Raw genomic sequence first — 15,112 nt, forward strand, 5'->3', positions numbered from 1 at the left:
ACTGGTTATATTTCATGTTGAATGAATGTCTCATTTATCTTCACCCAAGAGGATGCATCTCTCTGATCTTGTGTTTCTTTGATATAGCACTTCCATCTTTCCTTGATGAGAAAAATGAGCTGGGTGTTCTTACGTGATCTACTGAGTGGAGTGAATAAATACTCAACAGGAATTGGAAGAATTTGGGTAGCTGTTGTGTTCCTGTTCCGCTTACTGCTTTATGTTGCTGCCGCAGAAAACATCTGGAAACATGAACATGATGAATTTGAGTGCAATATCAAGCAGCCTGGTTGTGAAAATGTCTGCTTTGACCATTTCTTCCCTGTCTCTCACATCAGATTTTGGGCTTTGCAATTAATCATTGTCTCCACCCCTTCACTCTTGGTTGTCTTTCATGTTGCTTACAGAGAGAACCGAGAGAAAAACCACAACCAGAAACTTTACAAAAATCCAGGAAAGATAGATGGTGGATTGCTGTGCACTTACCTAATCAGCCTCATTTTAAAAACAGGACTTGAAATATTTTTTCTTGTTCTGTTCTATAAATTGTACAACGGATTCAAAATACCACATCTTGTGAAATGTGACATAAAACCATGTCCCAATACTGTAGACTGTTATATTTCCAAACCCACAGAGAAAATGATTTTCCTCTGTTTTCTGGTGGCAACTTCATGCCTGTGCATTGTATTAAATCTAAGTGAACTGAGTTATCTGATGTTCAAATACTCCATAAAATGTTATCTGAAGAGACACGTGAAGAAGCAGCAAGGCTCAAAAGGCAATTGCTGCGAATCAGAACTCATCAGGCACAACAGAGCAGCAGCTGCAGGACGACTCCACAACAGCTCATCATCTTTGCCTCTGAATATGCAAGATGAACATGAAAAACATTCCCCGCTGACTTGAAAGAAGGCTGGAGACCACCCTCCCATTACACAAGCTGTTTTTGACAAATTGCTTTTCCAATCAGTGCTTTGCAGAACTATCCTTTGAAAGGATAGTTACATAGGAAATGCTGTTTCTCTGTTAGTTCCCCATTACTTGAGCTGATAAATTTGGTTACATTATGTATGTCTTACATAGAATCATTGAGACCTTTTCATGTTGAAAAAAGAAATGTAGAAGTTCTGAGAATTCCATGAAGCTTTAATATAAACACAGATGCTTATGATAAATCATGCTGAAACATTTGCTCAAACAGTTGTGTACTGAATATTACACAGAATTGCTTTGGTACAAGAAAAAACAGGCATTTTATATGCAGAGATAGGAAGAACGTGGGACTGATTAAGATGAACAGCAAGGGGTGTACAGGATTTGTCAGGTGGGTGGATCAGACCTGGTAACTGCTGAAATGGCAATGGCAAAGTGCTGGCATAGAGTGATTGCTGTGCCTTGAAGTGAGCTGGATAGTCACGAGTCCACTCCATTGTACTATAAAACATCTCAAAAACAGAAGAACCAAGAAGAGGTAGACACATCTAGTTTAGCCCATGTGATAAAGACAGATTTGGTTATTTAGCTGTTTGTGGAGCACCTCCTTTTGGAATTGAGCCTTTACAGCTATTAGGGTGTTAATAATCCAAAAGTATCCTTTAAGAAAGGCACTTGCTCAAACTTGTGCAAGCAGCATGTACCAGGGTACAGAGTTAACTCCTGGTCACCTGCACCAAGCAGCTCCCATGTCATTGTCTTCTGCTCTGTGGCATTTAGGTGAACAGACCATTCCTACTTCCCTAGGATCTGAATAGAGAAGTGCAGACCACAAAATATAGAACAATACAGTAGCCAGTAGTCCCTAGTATTAAGTAGCCTAGAATCTGGTCCCTTTAGTAAGGCTGAAAATATGCTACTCCTTCAGTAGATTTCTCTGCTGCAGAGGAACACATGAAATATAAAAAATGTGAAAAGCCTCAAGTAGAAACAAAGTAAAAAAGAATCACCTGTTCCCTCCCCCAAATTTCAAAGTATTTCATAAACACCACACACCTCTGCTCTTTGTTATCTGCATTGTTTGGGCTAACAGGAAAGGGACAGAAATCAGCTAAGACATGTCTTCTGTTGAACCTAGGCTTCTAAGACAATGGAAAGTAGTGCCTTAAAATATTCTTCAGGGTAGTGTTCTCTTTCTGTTGTTGGAATGAAAGACCTTTGGACAATCATCTGGTACTGAGCCTGATCAAAATGCACTGTTTAGAGAAAAGCACCAACTGAAGTGGAGCTGCCTGAATGCTGAACTAATAGTATTGTTTGTGCCAGAATAAGGAGGAAGAAACAGTGGCAAAAGCAGGTTAACTACTTTTTTTTTTTTTCTCTGAGGCCCCCTCCGGCTCCATGGCTTTGGTTACAAAGCATTACATTTAATGAGTAGCAGGTACAGAACAAAACTTAGCAACTAATGAACAAGCTATGCACTTTTGATGGTGATTTTCAAGGTAGGGTTTGTTGTTTGTTTGGTTGGTTTTTTCCCTAAAATAAACCTACTTTTATCAAATATGGGAAGACATTTGCTACTGCTGAAATTAGCAGCAACAGCAGTCCCTCAGATACCAGCTTGCGGCCAGATAGTTTTAACTCTTGATTGATGCTGAATCAGTGCTTATATAGAGACAGGGCACTTTATACAATTCAGAACATTTTCTGTTAAACCTCTACAAACACAGAAGACCCATGACAGAAATGCAGTTAGAAAGTCTTTTGCAGCTCCTGGACACAGCCCATCAAAGAGTGTCTGAAGCAAAACTGCCCATGAACCCTGTGAAACTGCAACTGCTGCAGCTTAAGTAACTGAGAATAAACCCCGAAATTACCTTGGCCTGTCTGGACCCTCATGCATCATTTTATTAAGACAAGGGCAAAACTATAAAATACAAAAATGTTTCTGAAATATCTGGGTTTTAATAACTGTGGACAGATTTTTAAGAGCACATTATTTATTGAAAACAATAAATATTTATTCATTGTTTTTCAGGTAAGGTTTATTTGATAGAAAATGAAGAGAAGCAAACACAGTTTAGCCAACACAGGTTTCTGATAAAATTAGTGCATTAGCAGCTCTCTAATAAAAAAAGTATATTAAATCAGGGCTTGAAGGGTTTTAAAGACCCCCTAAAGCTCAGTGGCTGGTCAGAGATTACCACTTAGACTAAAAATTTTCCCATCAAACAAGAACTCTAATTCTTTGAAATGGATATTCAAAGTTTTATTTTTAATTCTGTCTTCCAACAGCCAAGAAATTATAAATAAATTCCAAAATCAATGTTTTGAGTCTTGGAGGATGCTTCAGATTTGACAAAGCCAGTACCTTACATGAGAAATATTATGAAAAATTATTATGGACCAACTCCACATAACCCGACTCACTCGCAGCAAATAGCCAAGTAGCCTTCGCATCATGTGCTGCAAAATTTGAGTGTTTGACATGGCTACTAATGAAAAGGAAATGAGCATCACTTAACCTGAGAGAACAGAAACCAATACATCTGCTTTCTGAACCCTTGCTCTTGGCAACCATTTAGTCTTTTATTGGCTCCTTCCCTTTCTCCGCTTTTATATACCTTTGTTCTCCAGTTTAAGTTTCGCTTATCCATGCACCCCTGAAGGCATTTGCTGTTACATTTTTGGTTCAAAGGAGTTTACAGGTTTGGTCACTAAACTTCTGAATCACTCAGACTAGCATTTTAAAAAATTGAACTCAAGTGCTATGTTCTGCAAGGATATAAGCAATTGATAGGAAGCTGCTCTGAGCCCATACTGTAATGGAGAAATAACATAATCACTGCATGCATGTTCATACAAAAATATTTACCTCATTAGTATTTCAAAACATCCCTGCAAACATCAAAAGATCTGTGTCTAACATAGACTCTAATTTTCCTTAAAATGCAAGTAAGCTTCTTGCCTTGGGACAGAAGAGGTTTGAAAAAAAAGACACTGACAAAATATTTCCCTATTTGCTGATAGTTTCTTTCCTCTACTCCCTTCTCCAGTACCAGTGGCCCCATTTCCTATCCCTTTAATTGTATCATCTCCATACCAAGTCTCCAGGCAGGGCTGAGCAGAGCATGAGCAGGTGCTTCTACAACGTGGGGACGTAAACCCCAGCGTAGCCTGTCCCTGCCCCTGTCCCTCCTCCCCTGCACACAGGTGGGAGCCCCAACCAATTCTTTGGCACAGAAACTAATTGCAACAATTAGCCAACTACTTGCCCCTCACCCAACCCAACAACTGATTCCAGTGCTGTTTGTACAAGCATTGCTCACTTACTATCCAGCATCCCAAACCACATGGCCCAGCAGAATGCTCTAGAAGCCAACGTCTCCCCATCCTGCTGAGAAGGACTACCCTGAAACATGTGGGGATAAACCCACTACTCTTATTTACACTGAATTAGGGCTCAGGTAATAGCAAATTTCTTTACAGACATAGTTGAGTACCAGAGGCTGACTGTCAGTTTAAAGGTGTCTTTTGATCACAAAACAGTCCATGCTCTGCTTCCCCATCAGCAACACCTGCAGCTGTAGTCAGCACATTCCTGATGGCAACATGGGGCTTCAAAGGAAGGACCTTGTTTGAATGCTCCACAGTTAATGGGTGACAATTCTGGAAGGCAGAGACATAGAGGAAGGAGAAAGAAAAGGCAGAAGACAGGGAACTAGGCAGTGAGGGCGAGAGCATCTTTAGGGCACCCCAAAGCAGGCTGAAGTGCTGCTGGTACATTTGGCTCAGCCACCTGGGAGCCCCATCCCACTCAGCAGCCCCGAGGGCAGGGCTGTGGCTACAGGCCCAAGAGAGGCTGCCCATCCAGGTGTGCTACAACTGCTAGGGTGGGAGGTTTTCTCTATCACCCAAGGTAAAACATCTGAATGCGAACACCAAATTTATCTCCTCGGGAGTTTCTGTAGGTGGCTTTACAAACCAGAGTACCCTCTGCAGTCTGTGACATTTTAAATCAGACCCTGCCTTTGGTACATTTTAAGCTCAAAATACTCCTGTTTGCTATTTAAAAAGGAAACAACAAACCCCATACTAGCTTACCTGTTGGACAAGCTGTCAGTAACCACCTAAAAGGGAGTGTGCCATGGAATGTACTAACGATATGGGTATAGCATCTGCTTTAATTGGATTGATTGGGATGAGACAATATTAAATATTTTATTCTCAAAAATTCAGATCCAAATCAGAAATTGCTTCCTGAATATTTATGGCATTGGATTTTTTAATCCTTTTCTCTTTTTTTAAATAGCATTCTAGTATAACACTGTGTAGCTAAATAGTTGTATACTATTCTCAGTCCAAGAACTGCAAATGATACAGTATCAATCATTGGGAATGTTGAAACTATTCAACTTACACAACACAAACATTCTTCTAAAGACTAACAGTTGCGAGGTCTGTTGACAGTGGCTGAAGTGGTATAGGTACAGCTGAAAACAAGAGAATTCAGGTGAGCTTTGAGGATCCTCTCCTGAGGATCTCTGCCCTCTTCTCCCCTGCAGAAGTTTCCTGTACAATCACCGTCGCTGGTATCCAACAGCAGCTCCATCCAGGGGGACCAGCAGCCTCTGGCAGGTAGAAAATGGCACTGTGTACTTGTAATGATTATAATGATCGCTCTTAGAGTCACAATACAAGGGTTTGTTTTGGTTTTATCATTCTCAGACTGCACCTTTGATTTACTAACGTGGCATAACAAGAGTTTGGTCACTTGGGAGGGATGGAAAGTGAGAGGAGCTGACGGGCTCTGTTCAAATGGAAGCACGGGCTTTCTGCGAAGGTAAGCAATTTAGCACCATGTAGCAAACCAAGGGCTGTGCCCCAGGTCAAATGCTGCTGCTGTTCACACATAATCCTCACTCTCGCAATAAGTCACTTCATTTGGTTGTAGGAAGGTGCTCTCTGCACTGATATTTAGGAAAACTGTCAGAGATTCCAGGTGAATAGCTTACAAGCAGTCAAATCTAGCACTTGATGCAAAAGCTTTACACAGCAAGACAAGTTTATAGAAAAAAAAAAAATCAAGCCAATCTCACCCAAGATAAAGACTGTTTTATATTACTGAAGGTAGGTCACATCCAGTAACGATAATAATCCAAGAAAAGTTTTTAGTACCACACAATCCAGCTGGCTGAGTCAAACATAACCACACATGAAAACCAACACTGAAGATTCCTGGGTACTGACAGCTCCCACCAATGCATTCACACTTTTGGTTACTCAACAAACGGGATACCTGTCATTTCAGTTAGCAGCATACAGAGGAATTGCTCCAATCCCGGGCACTACAAGCAGCACCAGCAGCTTCTGAGGCTCGTTCCAGTGTGGAAAAGAGAGGTTGTGACTGGTGCCACATGCAGTCAGCGAGAGGCAGAGGAGCGCAAAGGGAGCCCATGCCACCAACAGAGCACGACCACCGAGTTTATCTGTAAGACCACCATCTCACTTCCCTTTCAGAAAGTGCCTTGTTTATTTAGTTTTTAATGGTATGGCATAAGGACTCGTGTATTTTATAGATAGATACCAAACTGGTATTATCAAAATAAACCCATCTGTTTTATAAACCCACTATTTACAAAAACGGTTTCTGAAGTTTTTTTGTTTTGTTTTGTTTTTTTAACAAAAATTAAACTATACACCAATCTAAGTTACAGAAACAAAAATAACCTTTATAAGATCACATGTATAAAACAAGAAATGAAATGTGTGTTTATTTAAGGCAATACTGGGCTACTTCACAAATCACCACCTCAAATATATACACTGCTCCACACTACTAATTTTCTATCACATTCACAACGGATTCTTTAATACCAAATATTGTTTTAAATCTTCAATGTAGCAAACTATTTTTATTCACATTTCCATTTTTATTATGGAATCATAAATGCTTTGTAACCAATTAAAAGCAATGAAAAATGTAGCTATAAGAAAACTATTATATTTATGTGTTAACTACATATGAATATCATCCATAGATACTGGATGTTAAAATTTACAAAAATGAGAGTGTGTCAGTATGTTTAACCTATGAAATGTGATCTTATCCAGCTTTTCTTCTGTAAATAAATGTTTTATGCAAAATAAACTGGATATGGCAGACTTAGCTAGCTTTAGTTCAAAAGTTCTTAATTTAAAATGATTAAAGGACAGTTTTAAAAACTTGCTCATTTAGTTACAAATTAAAAGTCCGAATATAAATGTGTCATTTAATAGTTTAGACTTACAGACTGCTGGTGGCAGCAAATGATTTACAATAATAAATATATACAAAAAATGTATCTACAAATAAAGAAAACTGTTATACATGAGAAGTAACCTGGTGAAAGATACCAATCACAGACAACTCACAAAGATTTCGTTTATGGAAAGGACAATCTGATAGAAAGCTGAGGTCTTGATCAAGTATTTACAAAACTGAAGCAATTACTTTCTTCAAGTCCCATAGGGATAAAAACAAATAAGACATTTACATGACTCATGTCATGTTTTTTGCTAGATTAAATCACTTCAAAATAAAAGAGCTCCACAGTTACTAGCATGCTTGATGGCTTCCTATTCAAAATAAATTCTATTACAGGTCATGGTTAAACACATTAGGTTTTCAGTATTTTGATTCCCCTTCCTCAGTACCCAAAACAATTACTTTTGCAGCTACAACCTCTGGATTATCCTCCCAACGTCCTTCGAGCTTTCTCAAACTGACCACAGGTTTCATTTCCTGAAGCTGCTTCAACAGACGCTCAGTGCAGTCTTTAAGAGTCTTGTCTAACACTATCTTTACATTATCACCACATGGAAGCTGTGATGGGTTGGCAAACACTACAAGGGTTTCAGTTTCAGAACACAACCCAGAGACGTTATCGCTTGCTACGGGGGCCTTCTCGCTGGCTTTCCGAGAGTTTGAATGGGATCCTTTTTTGGTTCCACTGCTATGGTATTCTCTTTCAGAGTTTTTCTTTTGCTTCACAGCAGATTCTTCAAGGAACTTGAGGAACGACACTTCAAAACCCATTGGCTTGAACGAGCTCCAGTCAAAAGCTGCAGGTTGCTCCTCGGCCGTTTGAATGGCAACAGCAGTCTCTTCCTCCTTGTGCAGGTTACTCACACCACTGGGCACTGCCTCCTCTGTTTTCTCAGCTCTCTTTCTCTTACTCTGAGATACATTTTTTTCTTTATTTGCTCTTTTCAGGTTGTTTGATTTTTGCTTCTCTGAGGGGCAGGAGCTGGTCTCCTGCAAGTCACTATTTACACTGGAAGAGATTTTTGCCTGATTTTCAGCAGTTGAAGAATCCTCATTAATTAGTTTAGTAATGAATAGTTCTGTCAGTTCATCCACTTCATCCTTCTCACCTTTTTCAGTTTCCTTTTGTGATAAGGTAGTTGTGCTTGAATCATTATTGCTCGCTGTCAAACTCGGTTCAGGCTCCTTCACATCAGTTTTTTTATCAGTTTCCTCCTGCTCACAAGAGGCTTCCTTTACTTGGGAGACAGAGTGTTTTTTAGATACAATAAGAAGATTCCTGTGTTGGGAAGTAAAAGCTTTGGACAGTTTGTGACATTTATAATGCCTTATTATGTTACTTTCACTTGTGACTACAGACGAGCATCCCTTTATCATACAGGGATACTGAGTTATGAACCTGCTGGTACATTCCGATAAGGCATCATTTCTGGCCTTTATTAAATACACGTACTTGCCGCGCTTCAGTGAATAAGCCTTATTTTCCTGAACCTGTATTCCTTTTGAGTTTTTGTTTTCCAAGTTCACATTTTTCTTTCGTTTTGTTTTCACTGACAGCCTGTTGCCCTCTTTTCCCGATCTGTTTTTGAGTCCTCTCTGTTTAGACCTCAACGGTTTCTCCTGATTTGCTTTGCTTGAAATGTTTTCCTGGCCTGGTGTCAGCCTCCTGGGTCTTATTAGATGATCTTTATGCCTGTCATTATGTTTGTTAAAAATATGCCTCAAGAGGTTAGACCTAGTAGCATAAATACGGTCACAGCCTTCACAGTCACACTTGAACATGCCATCATCTTCTACTTTGTTTGGCTTTATCTCAACACTGTGCTCCGTCTCAAGATGCACGACATAATTAAGATACGCTGTAAATGAAGACTTACACTGAGACTGGTCACAAAAAAACCTTCCCACCTCTGGAGCTGATTTCATGCTTCCAATTTGCTCTGGGGTCATGTCATGAAGCTTCATATAATGCTGTATCAAGCTGGTAACTTCCTGGAAGATACGAGAGCAGTCGTTCACCTCACACCTGAACTCTCTGACAGCAGGTTTGGTTTCCACCTCCTCACGTTCCTCTCTGCCTTGCTCATTCTCCTCCTCCACTTCAGCAGAGAAAGCAGGGAGGTCTGATTTGTGCACAGCCTGGTAATGAAGAATGAGGTTTTGTTGTATTGTGAAAGCTGCAAAGCAGCCCTGATGGACGCACCGGTACGGTCTGTAAGGGCTGTACCTAGTGGGAAACTCCAGAGATTTTGTTACGGGCTTCCTACCATTCCTCTCCTCTTTCTCCTTCCTGTGCTTCCTAGCCTTGCGTACTTTGGCTTGTTCCTGCAAACCATCAAAAGATGCTGGATTGTGCTGCTCCAGTGGCACAGAAACCACCTGGGGAGGTTTTTCCAGTCTTTCAGGAATATTATTTTCTGGTAGAAGTTTTTCCAATACTTTTACAGGCTCTACAGCTTCCTTTATCTGAGCTTCTTTGACCAATGGAGCTACAGTTTTGTTTTCTATTACTAGTGTCTGCACAGTTTTTATTTCAACGGGTTGTGGGGCTGTGTTTACAGTTTCATTTTGAGATCTTCTGCCATAAGGCCTCTTAATTTTTAATTTTACCATCTCCTCTGTTGTAAAATGATGTACAAGCTGACAGTGTGCTCGGAGATTAGAGTTTCTTGTAAATGTTTTTGGACAGGTAGCTACAACACATTTGAAAGGGGCATACTTCAGTTGATGTTTCTTTATTTCTAGTATCATTTCTGCAGTGTACTGATGGATTTTGCCATAGTGTTTAAATAATGCATCTTTTGTCATAGCACTGTAATTGCAGCCAGGATTCTGACATACAAAAGGTTTATTAACTCTATCACTAAATTGAATGTTACTTGCCTCTGGAGATAGCTGGATGAGGGGTTTATTTTCAAGTGATACAACAGGAACTGCTGGTGCTAGCTTATCTGCTGGAGGACACTGAGAAACAGTCTCAGAGATTGGAACGGGAGAATCATCTTCCAGCTTCAGTTTTTGCAAGCCTTCCAAAATTTCTGACATTTGAGTATCATCCTTGTGAGGTATCTCAGCCTGAGCAGAGCTACCCTTTGCAGCAGTAACATTCCCTGTGTGCACAGCAAACTGTGTAGAAGTGGGTAGTTTTACACTGTGTGCTGAATTTTCTGAAGCAGCCTGGGTGTTATTTACTTGCAAGTTCTGTCCTGAAGTAGCAACAGTATCCTGAATTTCAGTTTTCACCTCAAGCATCTGTGAATTCATAGCAGTTTTAATTATTTCCAGGGTTTTTTCGAAGTTCTGCATAACACTGTCCTGTGAAATCTGTTGTTCCAAATTTGCCTGCACACAAGAATTTGCAGCCATCATTTGGGAATCCCCATTTTCAGTTTTTACTGTTAAAGGGGGCAGAACTGTATGAGCCTCAAGGTTTGTTTTGAAATTATCTTTGATACTGGTCATGAATAACTGATTGTCAACATTACTGAGTTTCTGTGCAAGGTTTTCCACCACTGCTTGAGAGCCACAATTTGCCAGCAAGTTGGACTGAAAACTTTCTCCCTGTATTTGCATGTTTCCTTCAGTGCTTTTGGTTAGAAGTCCCATTACTGTTGCATTGTTTACTGCTAATTTCTGTGATGTGTTGGGCACAAGCAGGGGTGTAGGTGTTTTTCTCTTCCTCTTTGAGGAGCTGGTTCCCTTCTTATTCAAGTTGCTTGATCCCGAATTCTTGGGACTACTTATAACTGAAACTCGTGAACTGTTCCCAGCAAAGTTTTGTGCTGCTGCAACAGTGTTAGAATATGAGCTAGGACACAAGCCATTTTCAACAGTCTTTAGCATTAAGTCCTCTGTTGCAAAAACAGGCAAAGTCTTGCATTCATTTAATGGAGGAATTTTGGCATTGAGGGTCCTGTTTTGGTCTGTCAGCAGGGTACTGGGGTTACAGACTGTCTGCAGCAGAGAGGGTGTGGCTGAGCTGGGGAGAACGGCTGCATTCATCTGAGTTGTACCAGAGACACAACTTGTTGTAACCACACGTGGAAGTACTTCTGTGTTATCAAAGCTACTCGGGATGCCTGCAGTTTCCAAGGCTTGCTTTATAATTTGATTACCTTCCTCATTCCCACTGGTATTAAAGTTAGTCACATTGGCCCGTGGAAACATAGTCTGCAGTGCAGAACGATTTTCAGCTGCAAGTAACTGGAGGAATGATGGATCTTTAAAACACGTCTCTGGATTGAAGGCAGACTCCGGAGGTTGCTGCAAGTTTAATGAATTTGAAGAAAGAATCATACTGGCAAGCAAAGATTGTCCATTAGCCTGCAGAGCTTCTGGAGAAATTTCTGATCCTTCCAGAGGCTTACAGTAAGACCTCTTTGATAAGTGACCACCAAGTGATCTAGGATTAGTAAAAACTCTGAAACACCTGCTACAGATAAATTTGCCATCTCTAATTATTGCTGGCCACTTTGCTCGCTTGTTATGCTTTGGCTTCCTTTCTTTCCCATTTGAGCCCCTGCCACGATCTTTTTTCACCTTTTCTGAAGCTGGGTGCTGAGAACTAGTTTCACTGAAGTTATTTTCATTACTCAGTTGTGAGGGAAATATTTGATCAACACTCTCCTCTTTTGGGAAGGTAGAACTAGCGTTTCCTTCTAGTTGCAAAGAAAAGTTATTTGTGTTATTTTCCAGTTGTGAGAAGACTGAATTTGGAGGATTCTCTGCTGATGAAGGAAATAGAGACATTGGACCATTTTCTGCAGGCAAAGGAAGAAAAGGATCTGAACCACCATCAATATTCAGAGGCATAACTGTTTTTGCCAGCTCATCCAACTGGGAAGGTAAGGTTGCAGCAGACAAATTTTCCATTTGTGAACACAAAACACTCTCAGGCTCACTTTTAATACGAGCAGACAAATTTGGATTTATGACACTTTCCACTATAGGCAACATAGGACTTGCCAGATTTTCTAGGTGGGTTGGGAAAAGAGTACTTGAGACATGCTGCACTTGACTGGAAGAGGAGGGATTCAAATTTGATTTGTTCTGTGCAGTAAAAGCAGCACCACTGGGATTGCCCACCTGTGATGGCATAAGATACACAATCTTCCCATCATTCGGCACATTTTGCAGATTGCTGGATTTCCGCGGTTTCTTATTTTTACGCTGCATTTTAAAAGCAGCATATTCATCAGGGTGGGCTGCCTTCATGTGTTTGCCAATGCTCTGTGATGAATTGTACGTTCGAGTACACCCCTCAACCTGACAATTAAATTTCTGAACTGGGGCTGCTGGTGACACAGCTGGAACTAAAGAGCTATTTATGTTAGGCTGTGATGGAATAAATGTAATACTTTCTAAAGTTTTTAAAGGCAGGTTATATAGATTAGCTGCAGCTTTAATACTGTCTTCAATTTCAAGTTTGGAAATGGGTACACCGTTTCGATACCCTGTCTGATTCTGCATGCTGAATGGATTTACAATGCTCACTTGTCTTTCTAAGCTTTTTGATTCAAGGGCTTCTGGTTTTAATGTGTCTGAGGTGACAGTCTGAACATTCTGAGTCTGACTGAGACAGCCTTCCTCCTTTCTCTCTTGGAAAACTGGAAGACAAGAGTCAACTGATGGGCACAACTGCTGGACTCCAGGTTTAGTAATATCTACTTTACTGGCAGTAGCAGCCAATTTACCTCTTTTCACAAAGTTATCTCGGATCTTCTGGTTAACAACAGACAGCTTAATGCTGCCCGCTGGAACTGTTTCTTCTGTTTTTATTGAACCCATAGGAGACTGCTCTGAACCAGCATTAGGCAAGGAATTGCTTTGCTGCAGTACACTCACTGATGCATTTACACTTTCATTCCCTACTGGTTCTGCTTTGATTTGGTTCCAGATGTTTTCTCCTTCAATGAAACTGCTTCGGTTTTCAGCTGGAGGAGATGTCAATTCCTCTTTAACTGCAACTCCATCAGTACTTTCATTAGCTTTAGGAGGCTGACTAAGATCAGGCTGATCAGTTTGGTTTTCAGGCTGCTCTTCTTTTTCAGGCTGCTTGTTGTGATCCTCAACATGCTTCTCCAGTTCGTTCTGTGAGCGGTACACCTTCCCACAGCCTGTGACTCTGCAGGTATAGGTATTATAGTGCTGTGCTTCATGATCATAGAGTAAATAGGCTTCAGAAAACACTCTGCCACATTTGGGAAACATACACTTAGCTCTGAAGACTTGATGCTCTCTCCTATGGGTCAGCAGCTCAGCATAACTGTTAAAGCCAGCCTTACATTTCATCTGTATGCAGATATAAGGCTTGCTGCCACAGTGCATTTGTAAATGATCATTCAGGTGAGTAACACTTACAAAATGTCGTCTACAGTACTGACAAATCACTTTTTTGCTCTGCATTTCAAGAAAACGTTTAGCTTCTTCATTATCTTTATGGCCCTTTGCGTGTGCTATTAGATTTTTAAAATATTTAAAGCCTTTTTTGCAAAGTGTTACAGGGCAGGTAAATTCATTAACAGGGGGTGGCTTTTGAACTGGCACTATCTCTGGTATGTAAGGTTTATCTTTGTCATCGTTTTCATCATCTGAGCCATCGTTATCATTAAACACAATAAAGTCTGTTGAATAGAGGCTGTTCTTCTTAATGGGTCGCTGCTCCTGTTTGGATACAGAATTAGTTTTCTGATTCTCATTGGCAGTTGCTATTTTAGGAGGTCTTCCCAGTCGCCTCAGTGGTTTCATAGCAGCCAATCTCTCTTTGCTAGATTTTTTCACATGCAAAGTTACATGGGGAACAAAGTTTTCTTTAGAATTAAAATTTTGGGCACAAATAGGGCAACTGTAAATTCCATCTTTATAATGTTTCTGTGCATGTCTAACTATTCTATGACCTAGGAATTCCTTGTCACATAACACACAATACTGCATGTAAGCTTGCCAGTTCCTAAATCTAGCTGATATGAACCCCCTCTCTCTGAGTTTTTTGATTTCTCTCTTTTTCTGCTTTTCATCTCTGATACCCCTAAGAAGGCTGGTAGCCTCATCAATGCCAGCAAGGCCATTCAGAGAAGTTTCTTTACTATCTTCTTGGTCATCCTCAGCCTTCTCATAAACTTCACTGTCGTTTAGTTCGTCTATGGATGACACAATGGATGCCTCCTCTCCCATAAGTGCCAGACACTGACGCTTCAGAGTTTTCCAGTCCCAGAACTCTGGATCAAAAGGCCACTGAGTTTTCAGTACAAGTAAGAGCTCACAGCGCAAAGAATTTGGTATTGGAAGATTCTCTTCATCGTACTTCTGGTCAGGCTGATTATATAGCATTTCAACAGCATAATACGCATCCACAGTGGGTTCCAGAAGAAATTCACTCAGCTGACAAGCACGTTTCACCTCCAAATCATCTGGAAGTAAGCAGGAGATAGTCTTGCAAATAGATATCTTGACATCTGCATTTTCACTGGATTCCAAGCGCAATGCTTTCACACACAGTTCAATGCATGTTGCAAGTCCAGCACCATCAATCTGTAAAGCAAGACTAATTTTAGTAAGTCATTTTATCTAACTCTTTCTATACTTTTAAGTAAAATATGTCATTATTCAATCATAAGTGTCAGAAAAAATGCACCTGGCGTTCACAGTAATACTTTTTACCTCAAGAAACAGAATGGATTTTCCTCAGATGCTATTCCTTAAATTGCATAATTTGTCTTCATGCTACTAAAAAATGTTGAAGTTTACATACAACTTAAAGACCAATTAATTGTATGTCCTGTCTAGTTTGAGCACTTTTGGACTGTATGTTAGAGGCGTTCGGTTTGTAACAGAACAATATTGAGCCTTTTCCTTGGAATAAAGCCTATC

The 15,112-nt window shown here is 40.3% G+C and overlaps 2 protein-coding genes across 3 annotated transcripts in view; one reads left to right on the plus strand and one right to left on the minus strand.

Annotated features, from left to right (window-relative positions):
- Nucleotides 1-114: 114 nt before the first annotated feature.
- Nucleotides 115-6,496, plus strand: GJB7 (gap junction protein beta 7). 2 transcript variants are annotated; one of them, XM_066547351.1, is made up of 2 exons: nucleotides 115-822; nucleotides 6,374-6,496. In XM_066547351.1, the coding sequence occupies exons 1-2, from the start codon at nucleotides 115-117 to the stop codon at nucleotides 6,494-6,496; spliced, it is 831 nt and encodes a 276-aa protein (XP_066403448.1). The 2 variants fall into 2 exon arrangements, with proteins under 2 accessions (XP_066403448.1, XP_066403449.1); XM_066547352.1 differs by lacking the exon at nucleotides 6,374-6,496 and having other exon boundaries at nucleotides 115-909.
- ZNF292 (zinc finger protein 292) overlaps nucleotides 1,129-15,112 on the minus strand; it is a 54,853-nt gene continuing 40,869 nt past the window's right edge. Inside the window, exon 8 of the mRNA XM_066547353.1 lies at nucleotides 1,129-14,773. Coding sequence (XP_066403450.1) covers nucleotides 7,604-14,773 — 7,170 coding nt within the window. The 3' untranslated portion in view covers nucleotides 1,129-7,603. The remainder of the gene's footprint in view (nucleotides 14,774-15,112) is intronic.

Source organism: Molothrus aeneus, chromosome 3 (assembly GCF_037042795.1).
Source record: "Molothrus aeneus isolate 106 chromosome 3, BPBGC_Maene_1.0, whole genome shotgun sequence".
Taxonomy (NCBI): domain Eukaryota; kingdom Metazoa; phylum Chordata; class Aves; order Passeriformes; family Icteridae; genus Molothrus; species Molothrus aeneus.